The following is a 23892-nucleotide window of genomic DNA, read 5'->3' as shown; positions in this document are numbered from 1 at the left end:
CTGCTGCCACTGGGAGACCAAACATACTGAAAACTGCAATTACTGTCTCTGCGAAGAACTGTTCCTCCCTTTTGCCCCAAGACATCACCACTGTTTAATGCATTAATTCTTCGCCCACAGTGCTACCTGCAACGTCAAGTCCAGACATCCAAGGGTCTGGCAGGGGAAAAAAGAGACTGACTGAGGTATTTGGACAGTTCCTGTCGTTTTTTGGCCCAGAAGAGCAACCCACTCAACATTTTAACACTACTGCATATAACATCACAAGCACATTTCAAAACAGCTTCAATGAAATACACTGGAAGATACTCTGGCAAAAGTGGGAGTTATTGCCATCAGAATCCCAAAGGTCTTCGATCTCTTTTCTGCACAGTAACTATACAAAACAAACGTTCAGGAGACACGTGAGATTCTGGAACACTTTGTCACTTTTGCTGGGAAACCAGGGAAATATTAATAGCAGAAATTAGAAGAGTTACATTTGTAAATGCAGTTCTTGTCTCAGAACAGGTAAGGCATGCTAGCCTGAAGCCATGTAAGACACTGGGCTTAACTTAATATTCACAGTTGAGACTGCATCCAGCCTTTACTTGGAGTGGTCTGGAAGTGAATTTGGGTACAGTTCCATTTCTAATGGAGGAAGTTGATTGTACACATCCAGACTACAGTGATAGCCTAATGTTACAGTAATCTTTATTGCCTACCTTCTTACCAGTGGAAAGTTCCCATTATTTAAAAAGAATAAAACCCAGCCTCAACACTGGAGAAATAAATAGCTTCAATAATACAAGAACTGAAAAAATGTTCATGGTAATGTTTGTATTTCTGCAACTTCATACTACTGTTCATTTTTTACAGCTTGTCATGTCAGACAGTCATATGCTCCCCTTTACATTTTGTCCCATGCACCTCAGATTCCTGCACTGAAACTTAATTACTTTTGCTGTCACAAAACAAGGAAAAAAATACAAGGACAAAAAAATTACTCAACAATCTGGTAAAATAATCACCAGAAACTGTTTAGCCATTGCTCCCTAGTATTCATGCGCCATAAACCCACAAGTTTAAAGTAGAACTAAAAAACAGAAATAATTTGTATGCTAACACATTGAAGAGAGGAGTCAAGGGTTTGTAAAATGAAAAAAAATCTGTCCCCAGCTCTGCATTTAGTCTGAATTTATAAGGGAACTGCAGGCTTCATAACATCTTGACGTCTACAACACAACCAGATCTCCAGTAACTTGGAATACTGATGATTCTGCCCTGACAAAAATAACATAAAACAACACTCAAAACAGCTAGTTTAACCTACCGCTGCTCTTGGCTAAGGGAAAACAAGAACACCAGTAATTAAGAGGAAGACAGGCTGCCTCCGCCCTTTCCCTGTGGCTACAGCAGAGACCACAAGGCCAACACTCCAAAAAGGAACAGGACAAGAAACAGCAGAGCACAGAACAGGCCCGGGCATGGTTCTGTGCCGAAAAACAGAAGCACAGGATCAGGGATCAGCAGCAGCATAAGCACCTCATACCTTAGGTTACAGGTACTCGTAACACTGATGTGGTATCTGCACTTTGTTCAGGAACAGCCTGGTCTAATAGCAAGTTACTAAAAAGAAATGTTAACAATTAGTATTTAATTTCAAAAGGAAGGACAGAATCTCTCTCTTCTTGATTAATTTACCTCAGGAAGAAAACTACTGAGATTGCATATTGCCTGACCTGAATGAAGCAAAACTAATCAAGCAGTAATGAGCATTATAATTTACTTAAATATCTAATCTTTTAGAAACTGAAGTTTTCAGAAAGATGAAGGTATTCCAACCACCTCAAAAATGCTATCACTGAAAAGCCGTATTTTCTAAGAGATGACAGATCAATTTCATGTACAGTAAAAAACCTGAGATTGTGTCAAATAATCGCTAATATTTGACTGGGCTTTTCTGTTCTTCAAGTCACAAGTGAACAACCAATTTTGCTTTATTACTACAGTAGGAAAACACCTCTAATCTGTACTATGCTACTGGACATTTTGGGTTGGACAAGTGGGATGGGAATGGAAAACAATAATAAAATCACATCTTAGTACTTTGTAACTAAAAAAAATGCCTGAAACCATATCCAGAACATGAATCACAATTTTTGTTTACTGTATCCTAAATAAAAATCAATCTTGTAATCGTGTAATCTGGAAACTCTTAATATGCAAAGCTTCTCAGTACAAACAGGAAGTACCACTTTCCAAGAGAAAGTTTCACCATTAAGTTTTGGATGGATTCCAGTTGTCTGCTGACAAGACCCAGCTTTTTGCATCAAAGACATCTTTAGCAAGGGTCTTCTCATTTAATATTATTTCCTAATTAAAACCAGAGACATTTACTTAATTCATAGACCTCTTTCACTTAAAGATCTTTGTTTGCATTGAAGAGGCAAATGGAACCCATTATTTCATCATTTGCCTTGTAATGCAGTGCCAAAGTCTTGTTAAACAAATTTTCACTTGCAAGCAAAGGGAAAATACAGGTAAGCTGTTTGTGTGTGTCTGTCATGTGCTTAAGGTTATTCTAAAGAATACAATTAGTCCATTAACTAGACATGTTCTACTGACATGCATTAAATCTGCAAGTCTTCTGAAGAATGGGAGAATTAAAAGAATAATTCATGATTTACAGTATATTACTAAACAAGTATTTAAGAAGGTGAAAACACACAATAAAGAGAAGAGTGGAATATTTGCTATTCATGAACATCTTACATTCTATTTTACAGGTAAATAAGTAGTTACAAGCTCCTCTATAAACGTTGCTCAAGCCCTATATACCCTGAAAACATCACAGCTCTCCATGCAATACTGTCACTCCATAAGTAGATTTTTCAAACAGCCTTTTCTAAATGGAGCTTAACTAAAATCTTTCACTCATTTAAGCTACACATTTAACTAAATGCACTAGGAGAAAGCATTAGGGTTGTAGAAAGCTTTAATTATGTTGTTAGGAATACTACCAAATTTATAGGCATATTAGTAGTAAGAAGACCTTCTTAAGACAGCTATCATTACCCTAAGCTTTTGCAAGCAAACACTGGAGTTTTTATAATTTACCAGCAGTCAGATGATGCAATTGGGCTCAACTGTTTCAACAATGTTCTATGTTCAGACCTTGAGATTAATTAAATTGACTTCTACAGATACAACTAAAAAACAAGGTAATAATATAACATTCAGCTTCTCTGCCAAATGACCCAATGCAACAGATACTTTCACAAGCAATCTTTCACAAGAATTACTCAAACAATAGAACATCATACACCAAATTACCTTCTGCAGGGGGAGGAAAAATACAGGGGCAAATTTTCAGGGACAGGTTTTAAAGTTTTTACTGTGTACTTTCCATACCTTTATCACTGTATGGACAGTACATACTAAATCCAAAACACACAGCTCTGTGACAACTACTAGAAAGAGAATTAACCCTGTCTCAGCCAAAACCAGGACAACAGGTAACACAATTCCCAGCTCAAAGCAATACAAAACTCCATTAACCTCTCCCCCAGGGCTGATGAAGCACAGAATCTAAGTTAACACATTAATGAAACTGGAAAAGCTGCAAGTCTGAAGGGGGTGGAGGGTCCCCACTTAAATCTGACAGCAAAGCCCATGTTTGCAGCCTGTGCATTCTTTGATATGCACCTCCTAGTATAGAATCACCGTTCGTCCTTCTCATTTTTCAAGCTCACTCCAGCATGCATTTTTGGGGAAGAGGTTGTTTTGCATTGAAGCCGAGTTTGGTGAACAAAGAATCACCTCTGGTTGTCTAAAAGCTATTTAGACCATTAGCAAAGATACCTGCATGAATGGTCTTTTGATTTTTTTTTGCTACGGGAAGTTACAAAGGCTTCTGTTAGACAGGAGCAAAGGTAACAAACTGAAAATATTGAGAATAACACAAGCCACAGTTTATACAGACCAACCTAAATTTAACAAAAGTAAGCAGAAATTTTTTGTCACTGTCAACTGAAGCTGCTTCGCAAATATTTTCCTAATTCACATTCCAAATTCCCACAAGAGTAGGAAAAAGATCAAATACGTATATCTTCTTCACTTTCATCATGGCAAACACTTGAATAGCCTCACACAAGAACATTTAATGTACCAGATGTCAACACTGTTCTATTACTAAAGTTTGTGCTCAACTAATCCATCACTCTCTGACAGTACTTTGCAGTGAGGAAAGGTAAAGCATGCCCATGCATCTTGGGATCTTCAGGAATGACCCAATCACTTTCAGTGCTACAGTCAGGTCGGTAGCACACTGCGGAAATCCATATCCATACTTGTGAAATTATGGATTACAATGACAGCCCCTCTTCCTTCACTGAGATATTCTCTTTTCATACAGTAAACATTACCACCACTCCAAAGATCCCATTCATTCTGCCTTTCCTGTTTTTTCAAACCTGTTTTTCCCAGTGAAGAGTAAAAAGAATATAAACCCATTTCTTGATTTAAAGATAGTTTGTATTTACACCAGTGTAACAGAGAAGACAGGGAAGAGAACTAAAGAGCAGATGGTAGAGGGCATGAAAGCTATTAAAAACTACAGATCTTTGCTAAGCATCCTCGATGAACTTGTGCAAAGATCGCCACAGACCGTAATTTTAAGGGGGGGAAAAAAAAGACCTAACGAGAAAAATACTTGTCTGCTTGGACAACCAACAAATAATCACACAGAAACTTGTAATCCTGGACCATGATGGTGATAAAATAGTCAGTCTGCAGATTATAACTATAATGGAATTTGGCAGCCCAACTAGTAAACGTACCTCAACTTATGAGATCATGGCTGTCTGGTCAAGAGCCCATAAATTAGAGTGAAATAAAGCAATATAATTCTTTGAACTTGATGTGATAAATAGAACGTATATCAAAATTTTCCCCTATATCTCCACTCCTTTCTAAGAGCATGGGCTGAAAGATATTTACATGCTTATAAAGGTGCTGGCAATTACAAGTATTTTCCTTGCCGTCCCACTGATCAGTTAGGGAAGATACAAGGTTTCACATATTTAGAAGTTTCAGGACTGGCACAATAGTTCTGTCAACATCAATTTGTCACCTTTGATTGTCTTTTCCTCCTCAGCTCATGCAGTCATAGACCCAGCAAGTGAAGATTTATCCATACCGTGAACACACACTTCTCAACCACTGCAATTGCACTTGAGATGACAAGTAATGACCAGATCTCTACAGCCTAACAATTAACTACAATTAGGTAAGCTGAATTCAGTGTCAAAAACAGTATTTGCAAAACAGAGTGCTCTAGGGAGAGCAGTGGAACACATGCTATCTCCCAAATTTTAACAGTAGGACACTGGAGTATTTACAGGAGTTAGCAGTACTGTTTAGTGTCTTAAAATCTCATTGGCATGTTAATCAGAATTCCTTTGCCAATTTTAGCAGAGTTTAGTATATGTAGTGTAGATTAAATTATTCTTAAATGCCTGTTACAGTCAGAAGTTAAAAGAATCATTCCTGTTAAATGTCATGGGTAGAAGCGAATACACAAAAAGCTTTAATGAATACCTGTTAGCAAAGTAATTTCCACAGATTAGCATAGCTATAGTTAGCAATTCACCCACACAACATTAATTCTTCTTCTATTCTTTCCCCTCTCACCCCTAAGAAGCTGCTCTTTGAGCAACTATCCATATCTTGATAAATTAAACAAAAATACTCTCGGATAATGGAGTTGATGCAAACTAAAAGGAGACCAAAAAACCAAAACAAAACCACATTTCTGATATTTCTTTCATGCAGATACTAAAAAAACCCAAGGACATATGATAGACTATATTTATTTCAAGACTTCTTTCCAGCTCTGCAAACAGAAACTGAAGTGGTTTGTGATATCACCAGTTTTCAACACTGCCATCAACATTGCTAACACTTTTCCAGATTGTCTCCCTGAAGAGATGCAAGAAATGGGACTCAGAAATCAAAACCTAACAGAGGCTAAAGCTTCTCCAGCTCAGGTAATGCCAGACTGCTGGTATGGTCTGAAAAGCTCAGATGGGCATGGTGAAGTTCTGTTGTGATGTAAATTAAAACTGCTTCTCCTACAGATAGTCTAGGAAAGGCTTAAAGCCCTCCAAGACTTGTCAAGAGAGCAAAAGAGTTTGGAGATCAGATTAAACCAAAAGCCACTTTGAAAACAAAGTGACAGGGTTGTGCCTACAACCCAAGCCGAAAATACCCACCCAGCCCTCCAACACTGCTCATTTCCTCAAACCAGTATTACATGGCAGCAGGCTGTTTAGAATCTGCCAGGGGTAGGACTGCATTATATATTTATTTTCAGGTTTATTTATAAGATGGATTGTCAGCCAATTGAATATTGTTAAAATGACCACTTCCTACACTTCCTTATGCTGCTTCAATTTGCACTTTCTTAATGGAAGTTACAAAAATAAGCTGATTACAGGACTCATTTTAATAGTCTCATTTCATTGACAATATACAATGATTAAACTTGCAACATCAAGTCCTTTATTCTGAACAAAGGTATTTGCTCTTAAAACTGACTGTACAAGAGAGGTGGATAAACTAACAGAAACACTGTAAAAGTTAAATGTATAAAATTCTTATGGATGTTTACCTCAACTCTTTTCCTATTTTCCTAAGCTACCTTCTCAAGTCAGAGCCCTGCTGGCCTGATGACCCCATTAAACATTCCCATCCAGTAGAAGAGGTGAGAAACAGACTCCAGGTTCCCAAGATACCAAAATCTGACACTACATGGCTAGAGATGGATGCATATCTCGCTTGACAAGAAAAGGGACTGCAATGATCAACAGTTTCTCCTTCAAATGCTTCACAGTCCTGAAATGTCTGCGTTCTTGCATCTCCCTGCAGCATTTGAATAGATAACTTTATTCTAGCAGTCATTCTACGGCTACACTTTCTATTTTATCTCCCTTCACAAGTTGAGGAAGCGTGGGATCTGATTCCCATTTCAGGAAGTGCTGCAAAAGGTAGTTGGACGTGGAGCAGAAACACTCTTTTCGGTTTGTTAAATGGACTTCTCTACACATGCTCACAAACAGGGAGAGGGATATCAAATCAGGTGCGTGAGAAGGTGAACAAGCTCCTCAGTTTTGAGGTTATTACCAGAGCTATCACACTATCAGCAGGCTCCCTGTGAAACTGCTGAGCTTTAAATAATGCAGTACCCCACAAACGCATTTTGGCAGTAAAGAAATGCTCAGAGAGCACATGCTGCTCCAGGAGATAATTTAATTTGTCTGACAGGACTCAAATTTGAGTACGTAAGACTTCTAATTTTTAAATTAAATTAAATTCTGCACAGCACATCACATCCAGTGAAAAGCACAATGCACTCCTGAAGGATTTCAGTGCTGCAGTAGAGATCCTATCGTTTCTTTTATGTCAGCAATTTATAAGGATTAGTTGGGGGGTATTGTTGCGTTGGGAGAAGGGCATTACTTATTTTTACTGGCTTTCAACTTATTTCAGTGGAAACATGAGGCAGAGAATTACACCAGATTAATTTAGTGTTTTGAATATTGAAGACACAGACCTGATTTCTAAAGTTCCAGATGTTTGAATTTGACACACTCCATTACATTGTCTTTTGTCTCCAGCTTACAGTATAGAGGCTTCACTTAAACACACCTTTAGATAAAATTTGAGTGATTAAATATCGATGACAAAACAAATTATTGCTATTATTAAAAGCTGCAGAACAAAAGATTTGTGGCTGACAATACACATTCAAAAATACAAACTCTGTACCCGTTCTTTATTTGGTGATGTGAAATTTAGTTTTGATGCAGTATTCCCATTAACAAAATAAAGAACAATTAGAGAAAAAAAAATAACACTTTAAAAATTAAAGAAAGAATTGCAAGCACTCTGAAAGATCAAATCAACTTACGAACCAGAGAAAAAGCAGCAACAACAAAAATGGAGCTCATACAGAAAGATTTAAAAGCACACCTGTATTTTACACCTCTGGAAAAGACAGATCTCTAAGATGACTCAAGAACAAGTAAGCTTAACGCCAGTTAAGCAATCCAGCAATATGGTTATATGGATGGTAGCGTAACAAGGAGGCTTAAGCAAATAACAGACAATCTGATAAGAAGCAGTCCTGTTCCTGACTGATAAATTGGAGTATTTTTTTAAAAAGGTGCATGTGCACAATTTTTCTTGGTGTTTTACAGAAATGGCATATTTACTCCATAGTCATCACTGAAGAGAGTACAGTAATAGTAAATCAAAACTAGCATACAAAGATTCATACAAGAGCTATCTAAATCTTACTGAAATTGATGACTCCTTCCAGTTAAAGGCTAGCAAAGACAGCATGAGGAGACTAGAATAAATTGATTTTAAAACCACATGAAAACACTGAAGGTTTTCATAGATACCACCACCACAGTTTCGTAGAGCAAGAACAATCAAACGACAGATACCATGCTGGCTACTTCCAGCGTAAGGCCAGAATCCCAGAGATCAGCACCAACATAGCAGGTAGGTAGCCCTCAATTTATTTATGGGCACCATTCTGGAAACAAAGCTGGCATTTGAAAAAAAAGATATCAAGACTTACTTGTCAAGGAAGTCCTTGTCCACAACTGCACAGATATCAAGCAGAGGATTTCCCATTCCAAACAGGACATTTTCACTGTAAGAGAATCAATTATTTCAAGTTAGCTTTGCATTGGTTTATTGTTTCTAGTACACGTAAAGACATTTTTTTATTAGAGAGAAAAACAAAAAGATACACATCTTGCCCAGCACAGTACACATGGAGACCTAGCATATACACAGTCAAATTTGAGTGAAGTACCATCCTACAGTGATCTTTGATCAATACACAGACTGCAATAATAAACATATATGTATTCTGTTAAACTGCCATTTACTCAGATAAAGAACTAGAGCTGCACGCCATACCATGTAGTTATAAAGGACAACATTCAACTTGTAATACCAACTTTTAGACAGGGGGAGCATCACACCAGGGTATAAGAATTTCACTGAACCCACTCAGTTGTTGGGTACTAACAAATAATTAACAATTTAAGTCTGTTCTAATAAAATAAAACAAAGAGACTATGGATTCTGCATTGTCAGCCATTTTAAACAGTGCAGCTGGCTACTGGTAGGATGTATGAACCTTTTAAGTGATTTGAAATTCACTAACTTCTGTCACACAGAAAAAAGACATCAAAATACTGGAGACAGTATTTTTGAGAAGGACAGCTTTAACTTTTTTTTCAGATTAATTCAGAAACCATGTGTTACATTTTCCTGAATAGCATGTACATGGGTGATAATGCAGTAATACCAAAGGATTAGATATGTGGCCTAGTGTCAAGTAGGAGTGAATGCAGCAGTTCCCTAAGGCTAAAACTACATCCAAACCCATCGCATTCCTTGCCAAACTGACACCTAATGTCTCCAGTCAGCAAGGCACACCCTTGCTCCAGCCACCAAAGGTAGCTTCAGTAGCACCACCTACACAGGGTTTATGTGGCCAGGTTCTGGTAGCCAGGGGATGACAGGGGTGGCTTCTGTGAGAAATTTCCAGAAGCTTCCACCATGTCTGGCAGAGCCAATCCCTGGTAGCTCCAAGTTGGACGTGCCACTGGCCAAGGCTGGACTAATTAGAAATGACAGTAACACCTTGGTGATAACATATTTAAAAAGAAAGGAAAAAAAAGTTATTGTGCAGATGTAATTGCGGCCAGAGAAGAGTGGGGTGAGAACATGTGAGAGGAACAGCTCTGCAGACACCAGGTCAGTGGATAAGGAGGGGCAGGAGATGCTCCAGGCACCCAAGCTGAGGTTCCCCTGCAGGCCATGGTGAGTATCATGATGAAGCAGGATGTCCTCCTGCAGCCCTCGGAGGTCCATGGGGATGCAGAGATCCCCCTGAAGCCTGCGGAAGAGACCCACGCTGGAAAAGGTGGGTGCCTGAGAGGAGGCAGGGACCCCATAGGAGGCCCATGCTGGAGGAGGCTCCTGACAGGGACCTGCAGGCCCATGGAGAGAGGAGCCCATGCTGAAGCAGGTTTCCTGGTAGGACCTGTGACCCTATAGAGGACTCATGCTGGAGCAGCCTGTCCTTGAAGGACTGCACTCAGTGGAAGAGTGACCCATGTTGCAGTGGAAAACTTGATTAATAATCTTGATACTGAGACACAGCTAACCACACTTTAAGTATCCTAGTTTTTGTTGTAGCTTTAAAGGCAGGCCTTTAGAGCCCATTTCACTGTAAATAAAATGTGGAAGGAGCTTCTTCGTGAAGGTGGAGCCAGAGATCCAGCTCACTCCTAACAGGGATAGTTAACATCTGCTTGGTAAAAACCTGTAAGACTGACTAAATACTTTCGTCAGTGTGACAAACAACACAGTGTTCTAAATAGCATAACCATAAGTTACACCTGGCTACAAGACAAGAGCGAGAGACAGATGACAGTTCAGAAGACATAAGGATAAAGGGGATTGCAGTTGAAGTCACAAGATAGAACATTCTCTCCATTGTAAAACCTAAGTATTGCATAAGTAGTACTGTAGGACAATGAATGAAGTCAGAACTATCCAAGTGTTGAATGCAGATTTGTCCCAAGCTCTGTGTTCCTGTACATAATGTTTACCTGATTCTCACGTGCTGTGAAATTCTACACACCAACAGATTTATAACTACACTTGACAAAAAAACACTCATCATGGATAACTTCTACATAAGACAAGAGCCAGCACTTAAGTGGTCAGTATGCCAGAAAACAGCAGCTGTACTCAAAAAAAAATCTGAAATACAGCTGCCATGCTGAGGTCACCACCTATGAAGAAGTTACAGTGTTCAATGGAAAAGCAAAATAGAAGCTACCAAGTTCTGTGGGCTGCAGAACATGCAGGTCAATATATTTGAAGCAGCACAAGAGCAACTTTGTGCAGAAGCTCTGTGAAGCCAGTAACATGGGTACAAACTCCTCACATGTCAGCAGTGGCAGGCACTAGCACATTCGGTGCCATTTAATCCAGGCTGCTCTTTCCATCACACATAAGTCTTGCTCATTCCCAAGCCTTCCTTCTCCCACATTATTTTATAATCATCTCCATTCAAGTATTCCAGAGCCTGTATGTAAGGTGCCATTTGGAATCAAGTTTTAAAAGCTAAGGTAGCTGTCGGTAGAGACTAGTAAGTCTATGTTCAGAAACATTCCACTGGGCAAACTCTCCCCAAATTCAGTATAGCTGTTTCTCACAACTAAATGTAGGACAGCAGAACTTGACAGCTTTTTAAACACATAAAACTTAGAGTAGATTAACTATGATTTCTATGAAGAAATCAAGTTAAGTGTTATAAGCTGTTTACCTATTTTTGCAAATAATCTAAACACACAAGCTAACGTACTAATCTCTAGCCCCGTGTCTTCAATTAAAACGTTTCTACATTTTTGGTTCTTCACCTACATGTTAGAATTACCTAAGTCCCAAGATACTAGAACTTCCATGCTTAAAAATATAAATTAACATTCCATTGGAAAAAAATAAGAAAGAAGAAAAATCCATACGCTTCATTTATTCTGGGGACTGGAGTTGTGTCTTTCCTTAACTGTCACTGCATTTGACAAAAATACCTTTATGGGCAAAACGGGAAAAGTCTAAACAATTTCTAAGTCACAAATTTTTAAAAGTCAACAAGCAAATATTTAAGAGGTTGGACTTGATCTCAGAGGTCTTTCCCAATCTAACTGATCAGCATTCTCTAATACAACAATCTGGAAAGTCCTACTGTTAAAGAGGAAGACTCAACTATGTAAATCATTAGCATTTTCAACCTGACTAACCCAACACTGGCTACATTTAGTGCAATGCAAATCCCCCTTCCCCTCTTGAGGAGCTGCAAAGTTTCTGCACTGTTACACTACTGCACTTTTCTGTGGCACAATATGAAGCTACTTGGCTTCAGTTTGGTCCTCAGTAAAAATTTCAAAATATATATATTTTTAAATCTCATATACTCTGTAAAGCCACATAAGCCTCTGTAAAAGCATAAAATAAAACAAATATTTACGATTCTGGAGAATGCTAAATTTACAAGTACCCAGAGCAAAAAACTGAGGTATTAAACTGTCACATTCTCACCAAGCTGAAGACTTTGGACCTTACAGGCCTTATGTTTGCTGTTCAGTCACACTGGACATATGCAGTGATTAAAATTTCAGTGATTATTTCCAACCAGCTAGGAATAAAACATAGTGAGGAAGCAGTAATAATTTCCTGAAATTTGAGATTTCACAATACACAGGTTATTTGGCAACACATCTCTGCCACAGACACAGAACACACACCTGTAGTCCCCAGCCTCCTTGACTCTCCCCAGTCCCTTCTCTTTCATTGGAGTACAGGTATCATTCAAAAAGGATGTTCTTGTTTAACCCAACTAACTTATTGCAAAAGAATATCTGGATCAGCTCTTCAAGAAGCAGGTGACAACTCCTTCGCCTGCACAAATTAAGGGCATATATAATTGACTATGCGGTCAGCCTGTATGTGTGTATATACATACAAACACAGAAAGTACATATATTTGAACAAGATATATACTTTTTAAACTCTAAACTACAAATAAGATATTCATACAAATCTAAATGCTGTTTGGACACAAAAATACGCTGTCCATCTAGCAGGTAAAACTACAGAACAGTAACTACAGAAAGCTTTGATGTACATCACATTTACATTCTAAACACTTGAAAAACAGCAATATATTTTATGAGTTTGGCTTTTAACTTTGGACTAGATGGAGTGTGAGTTGCAATTACAAGTTCAAGTAATGTAACTCATTAAGTATAAATAAATCTTCGCCTGTTAATTAGGCGTTTTGCTCAGACATTACCAATATGACTGATTTTACACAAATGGCCAGTGTTTCACACCTTACTCTTATCACAAGTGGCAGAAGTAATAAAACTAAGCCAAACCATGTAAAAACAAAACAACAAACCCAAACAAATAAACAAAAAAGAACCCACAACATCAGTACTGAACTACCCTTCAAGCTTTTTTAAGAAGTCAACAAAATTAACTGCAACTGAATGATCTGGAAAGCTGTGTCCAGTATCATGCTCTACTGCTGCAGGCATTTTAAAAAATATGGTCCTGATTCAAGTTGGCTGCTGAACATCAGCAGTACTATATCCAACTATCACACAATATTGTTATCATCCCATGCTGCTGCGCACTTCCGTGGAAGAGCAACATCAAAATATCAGTGAAAGCTTATTATTAGTTACTGGCACAGAGACAGAGGAATATTTTGGGCCTTTGGATACTGGCAAGTCAGAAAGCCTTAAAAGATAACTGACACATTTGGGTGTGAAATTGCATGGCAACATGCTATATGCCTAGTCTTCCTCTTACAAATTTAAGATACGGTCTTGTAAGATCTAACATGTTAGTATTTCTAAAGGGTTTCACTATGCCCTTCAAAGTAAGGCAAAACAAGGCATGTTTTAAGCCTGTTCTCAGCATATTCCTTTCAGTCACAAAGGAACAGCGTTAAACCCCATATAACACAAAATTTGAACTCACCAAAAATTATTTAAATGTGTACTTAAAGCAAAACACCAATAGTACCAGATTCATAGCACTTGACTAGCTATAAGCTCTCAATTAAGAGCATCCTTCTCTCATCCCACTTACCCATGTAACATCATTAGAAATAGGATGATACTTACTGTTAACCATAACTCACCTAACACAAAAGTACCTTAGAACTATTATTCCAGAGTTCAGGCAATTTTCTTGCATCACTGGTCAGCAAATCACTTTAGCATATAGACCTTAAACACACAAGGTGGCCTGCAGGACTGCTCACATGCTTTCCTGACATAGGTCTTAAGCAAAGACAACATTTGGCTAAGCAGTTACACATTTACATACTGACTTAGAGGAACAACATCTTCAGTGAAGATTTCATTTATTATGAAATTTTTCTAGTCTTCTAAAGTGACGCACTCACAGGTTCCAACTTTGAAAACAAGCCTAAAAGCTTTGGCCTTATGTAAGCAAAGCTGCCGCAGAAAAAAGTGTTCCACCACTACCCAGCTCCTTACACAGCTGCGCTAACTCCACAAGCTCCAACAGCGAAATACTACTGCAATTTCAAAGTTACCGTCTCGGTCAGAAACAGTGTGAATGAAACCTGATACACAGAGTTTGGAGGGTGGAGAGAAGAGATGGGAGAATTGCCTTGAATGATCAAATTGAACTCGGAGTCTGTAATTTTAGGCATTTCTTTAGCAGCTGAAGGCCTGATCAAAGGTTAGCGATTTACCTCACAATACAACCCCATCTGAGGATGAAGATTTTGGGGGAAAAACTGTTCAGAGTTAACTCCTTTCACTGCATGTTAAGTTACGGGTTTGTCATTCTCCAGCTATCGCTGACAGGCTGACACCACCACAGTTCCAAGAGCCTGCCAAGAGCCTAGCCTGCTATTAAGACCCTGCTTCTCGTTATTGGGGATTCTTTTAAAATTAGGTTTCAGTGACGGCAAGCTACAGCGAGGGTTTAAGGTTCCAACGCGACTGCCGGAGCCCCACGACACGCATCCTCCCACGCCCACGGGCGGGACCCCGCGGCAGGCGGCGGTCGCCCACGCCCAAGCGCTACCTGTGACAGCGGCACCGCCGCCGAGCGACGCCGCACGCAGCCCCTGGCCACCGCCCCGCCGGTCACCTGCGGGCCCGGCCCGGCTCAGCGCTGCTCGGGGCTCTCGCTCCCGATGCCGCTGGGCACCGGCCTCGCCCGGCGCCGCCGGGAGTCCCGGCCGGGCGCACCCACCTGCCCGCAAGAAGCCAACGCGGCGCCCCGGGAGCGCTGTCCCCACCGGGCTGAGGGGCCGGCAGGGCACCGGCACGGCTCTCCCTTCTTCATAGCGCCAGGGGAGCGGGCGTGCAGCCGCCAATCCAACTCGCGGCAGAGGGAGAGGGATGGGACGAAGCCGCGCTGCCCCACACCCTGATCACACAGCGGGGACAAGAGTCCGGCTGCGGCGGAGCATCGCGCCGGACGCCCCCGCCCCGCCAGCGGGAGCGCTTCCCGCCGCCCCTTCCCCCGGGACGCAGGGCTGTGCTGCGGGCGCTGCGCGGGGGCTCGGCGTTACCTGAGGGTGACCATGGCTCCCCGACCGCCAGCGGCGGAGCCCCACTGGCAGCGGCACCAGCACCGTCGCCTCTCCGCCCGGCGCCCGCGCCTCAGCCGCGACTGAACGCCGGGCACCGCTCGGCCGGCCCACCGCGCGCCCCGCCCCGCCCTCTCCCGCGTCCCACCATTGGCCGGGCGGCCGGCGGGGGCGGGCCCGGGCCCTGAGCGGCGGCCGCGCGGCGCGAGGAGCCGCGGGGCGCTGGCGACGGGCCCCGCGCCCCGGTTCGGCAGCGCCCGGTACCGAGCGGCGCCGCCCGCCCGGCACCCCCGGGCTCCTTGGCCGCCATCTTTGGTACGGGCGGAGAGCGCGCCTCCCACACAGCTCTTGCTGCTGTCCCCTCTGCCAGCCCCGGCGGCGAGTGTGGGAGACAGTGACAATTGACCAAAAAAAAAAAAAAAAGTTTAGTGGCGGTAGCGCAGGGGTGCGGGGCTCGAGCCGCACAGCCCACAGTAAAGATGGCCAGCGGAGCCCCTGGCAGCGCTGCCCCTCGGGTGTCACGAGGCCGTGGGAACCGAGGGGACCCCCCCCGCCCCGGCTCTGTCCGGGCCGCAGGCTGACGCCTGTCGCGACACACGATCGCTATACCCTCGACACGAACGCGTTTTCATTCTTTTTTTATTTAAATGTGCGTTGGGTCAGACGCGAAGCCGCCTCGAGAGACCTGCGGAGCCTCCCTTCCTCCGCAGGCGGCGGCCGCCGGGCGCGGGCCGGGCTGGCGAGCCCCCGCAGCACATCTCTGCATTCCGGGCTGCTGGAGCGCCTGGCAGCCACCTGTGGAACACAGCGCTCCGGGTACCCAGCCGGCCAGAGGGCACACGGGGAGAAAAGGGCAGCCCGGCATTGCCTACTCCCTTTTCTTATTCGCCTGACACTCTGGCAGAACTGTCGTATAAGAAAGGGAAAGAAAGCCTCGCTAAAGCCAGGTTTCTATCGTTACTCCTCATTTGGCTGTCAAAGTTAGTGCCACACTGTGCAGATTTGGCATTTACTTTGTTAACGTACTAGCACCAGAAGCACTGATTCATGAAACTGAAGTCAATAGGTTGTTTTTGCCAAGAGTGAATCCCACGTTGTTAAGTACTGCTGTGTCACCTCTAACTAAATATTTAAACTTCTCAACTTCATAGTCTGAAGTCTCCCTTCCTTTCCATCTACAAAATGGGAATATTGTCCTCAGAAAAACTGAAGCCAAACTTTCCATCTATTTCTGATTTTTGGGTCTCTCAAAGGAGATGATGCCAAAATATGACATGTTGATGAAGGTCAAGGACCTACATCGTCACATGAAAATAACAAGAAAATTTATGCTCAGTATCTGATGTAGGACGAATCTCCTAGGTTCTCTAAACCAGACACTCAAAAAATAATCACCACTTACTGAACTCGCCACAAAATTCTCATTATTAAAGTGTGTCGGGGTCCTGAAAAGTCAAATCAGAGTGGCAAACACATCCATCCTCTTACTGTTATTGCAACACAAGGTGCAAGAGGTCCTCAAATCCTGAGGAAGGTTTTTGAACTCTATTGAAATGCAAATACATAGATCTATAATGGCTGTATCCTCTGATTCATGCGGAACAATTTATTATGTCTAGTTTAACAGTTTCAGTGCTTAATAGCCAAATCTCTGTTTTGTAACCTAGAAGGTGGGGGAGGAGGATCCCATCACCAGCAAATATAATAATAGCTACATAACTTGCTATTGTATATAACTATAGAATGCAGCTTGGTCTTGCTGGTTCTATCACTGTATTCAAAATAATAAAAACTGTATAAAAAATCTAGTTGTAGATTCCCTCATAATTGCCTGATTTTAACAAGCACATATAGATATGTAAAGAAAAATAGATATAATACTTTAACATGAACTATTTACAGTAATTTGTAACATACAGCTGCATATTACGACTAGTAAGCTACAGAGTAAGAGGCCAAATGAGGTACCATCACATTTCTAACTTTTTACCACTTAAGCATATCTTTTTCTAAAAAAATTAATAGCTTTTCATGAAATAGCATGTATGACACCTCAACATCTGTCAGTAGCACTGTATAAGCTTCCAGCTATTCCCCGTGCCCAATCATCTTGCTTGTGCTATCACATACTCGCAGGTTCTGTTGCTACTGACATCTTCAAGACACCACCTACCCCGACTACGACTTATCACTGGGCTTTTAGTCATTTGCCAGGGAACTTCTAGACATCCAAACATAAGTGGAGAAACAGCCACCAGGGTATGCCTGGAAAAATGGTCAGTTTTGACTTATGGTCATTCATAGATGAACTTCATGCTTGTGCCACAAGTTCAAACTTGCAGTCCCACCATGTATGTGCTGGGCAGACAGCCTGAGTTTGCTCACCCTTCCTGACTCCTGACCTTCCAAACTCCCTCTGCCTGCGTGGGGCAGCTGACCTTGCCTTCACATGTGATTTGGCCTCAGAAATCCCTGAGATGGAATTCACAGCTTTTGCATCTAAAAATAGATAATGCCTGACAGGGTCTAGCCACAATTTCTCAACTGCTTTGGTTACTCTACAACAGAGAAATCTTCATGACCATGTAAGTTTCTCTATATATGATAGACAACTTCCTTAGGTGATTTTAGTAAAATGTTTCCTTTCAAGCACACTATGAATTCAAAATGAACTCCACCCCTCCCTGATAAAACAACAGGCAGGCAGGTGAGAACATTTAAATTTGTACTTTATTGAAGTACTCCATGAAACTCTACATGTTATATATTTGTAACTCGTGTATCCAAAACATAGGCAATCTAGGCCTTAGCCTTGGACTAATGTGTTATGTTTTACACCACATATATTTGGTATAAATCTTCCAGTTTACAATATATAAACAAAAAGTTCCCTATTAACCCTCATATTTCACTCAATTTCTTCAAAGTACAAAAGTAAGGTTGATCTTAGGTAAGTTGTTCATCCATGTTTGCAAGACAAAAGGATGATCTTTTACATAATAGCCCCAGAAGACATTATAAAATGGGACAAGTGAGCAACAAATCCACAAATTCTCTTTCAATAACAGCATTTTGCAGAGCTTGCAGATATCTTCTGTTGTAACGGTTGTTTTGGAAACTTCTACAGAGAGAATTTAATATTTTGCAACATAAAATAAGATGCATTTTTAGCTTGTATGGGCTCTACTTGCAAAGTATTAAAAATCTTTTATTATTTTAAAAATTCCATAATATCATCCAATTTCTTTTCATGTAGCTTCACAGACTCTTCTGCTGTAAAAGCAAAGGAAAGTCTGTAAATCTGCTAAGTCTTCAGCATACTGCAGACACCTATACTTTCTTCTATTTTATTCTAATCAAATAGCATAGCCCTTGAGACAGTTACAACTGCTTTGTACCACTGAATGTACAAGGAAAAAAAAAACCCACAACAATCTTTCACTGTAAATGAAATCCCAAGGTAGCATAAAGCCAGCAAGTAGCTTTATCTTACCATATCCTTCAAGTGCAGAACAGCTTTGACTGTGGTCAAACAATCCTTATGGAAATTATTACAGTTCAAAATGGAAAAAATCTCTTTCCCTTCCCTGAAATCTGAGTAATACCCAAAGACTTCTCTCCTTCACACAAAATGCATTGATATGATGTAAACAATAATATTTTGTACTACTATTATGCATTATATGAATAATACCTTTTTAAGAATCAATTTATGTAAATAAAAAATGAACAGCCTTGAAAAAAACATCATGTTCACATGGTATCTGCAAGTTCCATTTACCTTTTTCAAGAAGATAAGGTTTTCCAATGCATTGTCAGCAAATACTAATTAATGACCTTCAGATAGCAACCCATTCCCTGCTTCTGAAACTGGTTTTGTGAAATATTTGTGTACCATGCCTGTGTAAGTAACTACTAAAATTCAATATCACAACCTTGAATCACAAGCCAGAATTTTGCTTCAAACATTTCCACATGAAATATACCTTAGTAGAGTAAGCCAAGGTCTTGTTCTACAGAACTTCACTTTGCTACACTAACACCATAGTCAGCTAATTCTACATTCAGTCAAGTCTCTTTCCTGGGTGTCTTCCTTGTCTGCTTATAAGCAATATTAATAGATCCAGTAAGGTGAGCAATTCTACACAAACTGTTCTTTTAGTTGAAAAAGAAGGAGCTCAAATCTCAGGAAAATTCACAATTTCAAGACTCAAGATGAAATAGGCCTATTTACACTGGCTCTTCTCTCCCAGGTAATCCAGCTTGCAAGCAGCCTCAGGGACAGGACTAGTCCTAGTGACCTCAGGAAGGCATCACAGCAAGGCAGAGCTGCACCTTTCTGCACGGTATTAAGACTGTTATGTCTAAATTATTGTTGTGGGCGTCACTCTGCTGGACAGGTGGGCTGCAGGTAACATCAGGGGAGAGAGCGAGCTTGTGGTCCAGAGAACAAAGAGCCTTCTCACAACCTCCCCTCTCCTCAGGTTACACACTCCCTACCATAAAGCAAGCAATTACTTCAATTAAAAGGATGAAACACCACAGCAAGCTGATCCAAAACAAGAACACAAAACTGTGGAAACATGACACATGCTGTGCAAAATCCCAGAGGATTACATCAAAGGCCAGGTGAAGACGTGTGTCAACCGAAAGGGTAATTTGAGAGTTACACATCTAAACAATGGAAACCAGTGCCCGAACTGTAAGAGCGGGGTAGTTTCCATGCTGCAGTCATTCCGGTTTTGGGTATATTTCTATCAACACAAGTTGGAAAGGAAGGTGACTGCTGTTACATGCTAAACAAAGCAAAATTAGCCAAGTCTGTTGCTAGTGTCCTCAAGTGTATTTGTTTGTCTGGTTTCTAAAGGGGACTAAATATTCATCTAAAGAAGAAATCTATTGCTTTAATTCAAACAAACACGGTGAAGTGCTTGAGCTTCAGATCATTCTTCGACCTGAGGACATTACGAGTACCGACATGGAAAACACTGTATTTGCAGTACCTGTATTTGCAGATACAAGAAATAGGAAAGTATGAAAACTATAAGCCATGAAGACAAAAAATGAAAAGAATACAAATTGGGAGCAAGGTGAAATCAAAAAAAAAAAAAAAAAAAACAACAAATGAAGAGATAAAAGAAAGAAAAATTATTTACTAAATTCTAACTCAAAGCTTTGTCACAGCTAATTTAAAATATTTAGAATATTCTTTCATTTATAAAGAGTTGATTAAAGAATAAGCTAAATTAAAAGTCAACTTATGAAGAAAATTAAAAATGGATGAAATTAGCAATATTTTTTACAGCTGCTAGTATCGAGCTTTCTAAAATCTAGTGGAACAGTAATGACAAAGGACTGCTTTTGATAACAATTATGCACAGAGTATTTGATAATTTATTCTTAAAAGGAAAAGATGTCTAAAAGTAACAGAAGAGGAGGAATACTGTACTTTGTACTTTTAGTATGAACTATTTGCCAAACTCAATGCTTACATTGTCTTCATGTAGATAAACTGATTTGTTCAAACAACTAGCCACGTCATGACTATTCAATCAATACAGCAGCTGCAGAACAGCCAGAAGGTCATAATGCAGCACAGGAGACTTGACAAGTTTGTGTGCAGAAGGAAAAAATGAACATGCATATTTCTATACAGACATGTACATATAAGCTCAAACATTTCTACAGAAGACATCCAAATTCTTTCATAACTGTACCAGGCCGTTAACAGAATCTGCTTGCGGTTTTCCCAGACTTCCATAACAAAGCCAAATATAAAAGGACACAAATCCGTAGTAATTCTCCTCTGAAGTAACACCTCATGATGTTTCTAGTAAGTTGATGCTGCCACTCAGTGACAAGCCATTTGCAGTTTTGCAAGCCCATTTTCTGTTCAAACAGTATAGTTTACACACATACAATGATATTCCACTTCACACAGCAGAGATGCAGTCAGAAGCCCAAAACAAGGCAGCACACATTAATGGCCTTGCCTAAAGCCCATTGGTTTATAGTGGGGATTTGCACCCGTCAATAAAGACAATGCAAAACCTGCCGCCCAGCAGATGAATGTCAGCACAACACATTGTTGAGCTGGGAATGCCAGTTTGGGTCTCGGGCTTTGTGTGCTGCTCACTGGGTGGCAAAAGCCAACCATCCTATACTGCTTTCAAACAAGTGCAGCTTCCTGAACACAGTCAGCTTTGCCTACCTCACAAGGGAGCGATATTTGCTCTCCTTTGTCTGAAAAGATCAAAAGGGTCTAAAAATGTATCCATGAAACCTCTATGAAGCCACTTTGACAGAGAAAATGATGACCAAAAAAAACAACAGGGAAAGGAAACATTTGCTATTGTTGATGAGATATAGTTTATATCGCACAGCAGAATTAAATTCTTTTGTCACTTTTTAATACTAAAATAGTTCTCATGGTAGTCAGACGGAAGGTTCAGGTTGATATCATATGGGAGGATAAATACAGAAGAACCATCCTTGTTGAATCCATTAGACGTGGTCTTCTGAAGAGCCTCAGATCTACATGTTGAGAACAAGGAATCGTTCTCTACAGTCGCCTCAAATTCTTGGTGTAACAAAGTTATTGAGCCCCAAAACTTTCAAGTGATTTTTCACTTCTTTTCTAATCTATAGATGAACTGTTTCCAAGCATAGGTACCAGTGCTTTGCATTAACAACTTAACCTCATTACAAATACAACCAAGTCATGGAACCTCAACCAGTCTGGTACGTTTCCTAGTGGCTTTTAAGTCCCACAATAGCACTAAGCCAAACATGTTCTTGCCACTACATTCAAATGAGTGTTGAGGTCTGCCAAATCTAGTCCAACCACCAACTGCTTCATAAGTTCAACCTGTGGCCCACAGCACACATTAACTTTATTTGATCACCAGTTAATTATGGCATTTCTCCTCTTATGAAACAGAGCTGGAGCCTATTTACACTTCCTCTTGAAATAACTTGCAGCAGAATTAGCATATGCAAGTTCTAACAACATTCCTCATGTTTTAGCTATCATACCTTACAGAAGTAGTATTTGCAGTTTAGTCAGTTGTTACCAGAGCACGTCACCATTGCCTTTCATTCCACTGCAAACAACCTTTAAATTTTTAACTCAGTACACCAGTAATATTCTCAAATTTTAAATTTTTTCTTGTGTTTCATGTTAAAATGCTATTTCCTCTAATAAACTTTATAAACAGAAACATTGCAGCTGCCAGTTTCTTGCCTCGTCTTGCTTTAAGGCCCATAACTGAGATAACTGTTGCTTTTTGATTATAACCTTATCCTGCTAGCAGCCTGCCATTTATATGCTTTCAGAGCTCAGTTACATCTTTCCTCTTCTACTATCTGCAACTGAGTTTGTCAACCATTATTAAACTTGAAAAGTCACTTGGCTGCCAAAGAAGCAAGTACCCTGACTTTGACAAATTTAATAGGATTAGCTCTTTCAATAAGGACATCAGTAGTAAAAAAGACTGATCTCATCTCAGTACTAAAGTACATCCCTTTTATGCTATATTTGAGGGGGTTATTAGTTATCAGTTATCGCCAAGATAATTTTGGGCCGTATGTCATTAATTCTCTTCATACGCTGAACACTTGGAAGTCAGCTATCCTACAATTATATTAATATCTGAATAATCTCGAGAAAACAAACCTGAAACTGCACCAAAAAGAAGCTGCTCTACAGCTCTCAGTACTCAAGAGTTCTCATTTTGACCGTGCATCCTCCATTGAGAAACCTTACATTTTTCTGCTATGACACTTAAAAATAAATGACTTGTGTCTGTGCAAGCCATCATTCAGATGGGATTCAGTCAGTGCTATTATACTGTGATCACAGAAATAAGGAAGTATAGTAAATCGCACGGATTATTTCAGTATGAAAATATTTTAAAATATCCACGTGTCTTGAAGACAATGTAACTGTTAACGCGGGTTTTCATATTCCTGTCTAACGGGGACAGAGACCCTCGCACGAGTATTAATCGGGGCGTTTTTCAGAGGCTGTTTTCAAAGGGGAAGCAGCCGAAATGACAACCCCAGCCGGGCTCTAGTACGGGGGCCATCGCTGCGGGCAGCGTTCTGTTTCAGCGCACGACCCCATCCAGATGCTCAGCAGCTCATTCGCACTGACCGACTCGACCCCAGGGCACGGCGGGGCCCCCGCGCCGCCCACCCGCCGCTGCCCCGGCTGCGGGGAGCCCAGTGCGGCGGCGCCCGCGGGCACCCGCCGGGCCCGGGCAGCGGTACCGCGGCAGGAGCCGGGGCAGCGCGGCGGGACGGCCCCGCCGCCGCCTCCACGTGCGCCCGGTGCCGCGGCGCGGCCGCCCGCACCCCCGCGCGAGCGCAGCCCGGCCGAGCACAGCCCGGCGCGGCGGGACCCTGCCGGCGGACTCTGACCACACCGCGGCGGCGGCACGTGTCTCGCCCTTCGCCGGGGGCAGCACCAGCGACACTCCGCCATCCCCCGGGGCTGCTCGCGAAGCAGAGCCCGTCCTGGCGCCCGTTACCTCAGCTGCTTCTGCTCCAGCTTGAGCTTCTTGGCTTGCGGCTCCCCCGCTGCCATCTTCGCGCTGGGCGGCGTGCGGCGCGCTCCGCTCCCCTCGGCCCGCCCGCCAGCCCCGGCCCGCCCCGCCGACCGCGCCGGCACC

The 23892-nt window shown here is 41.5% G+C and overlaps 1 protein-coding gene across 2 annotated transcripts in view; it reads right to left on the bottom strand.

Moving 5' to 3' along the window:
• The window catches only part of ADK (adenosine kinase), a 272381-nt gene extending 248522 nt beyond the window's left edge, over positions 1-23859 (bottom strand). The window contains exons 1-2 of one of the 2 annotated variants that reach the window (XM_032115798.1): positions 23752-23859; positions 8630-8704 (exon numbers count right to left, since the gene is read on the bottom strand). In XM_032115798.1, the coding sequence (XP_031971689.1) occupies positions 8630-8704; positions 23752-23807 (131 nt within the window). In that variant the 5' untranslated portion in view covers positions 23808-23859. Of the gene's footprint in view, positions 1-8629; positions 8705-15202; positions 15333-23751 lie in introns of those variants that run through there. The other variant, XM_032115799.1, reaches the window with a different exon arrangement.
• Between the last annotated feature and the right edge of the window lie 33 nt (positions 23860-23892).

Source organism: Corvus moneduloides, chromosome 8, assembly GCF_009650955.1.
Source record: "Corvus moneduloides isolate bCorMon1 chromosome 8, bCorMon1.pri, whole genome shotgun sequence".
Taxonomy (NCBI): domain Eukaryota; kingdom Metazoa; phylum Chordata; class Aves; order Passeriformes; family Corvidae; genus Corvus; species Corvus moneduloides.
This window is presented reverse-complemented; position numbering and strand designations above follow the sequence as displayed.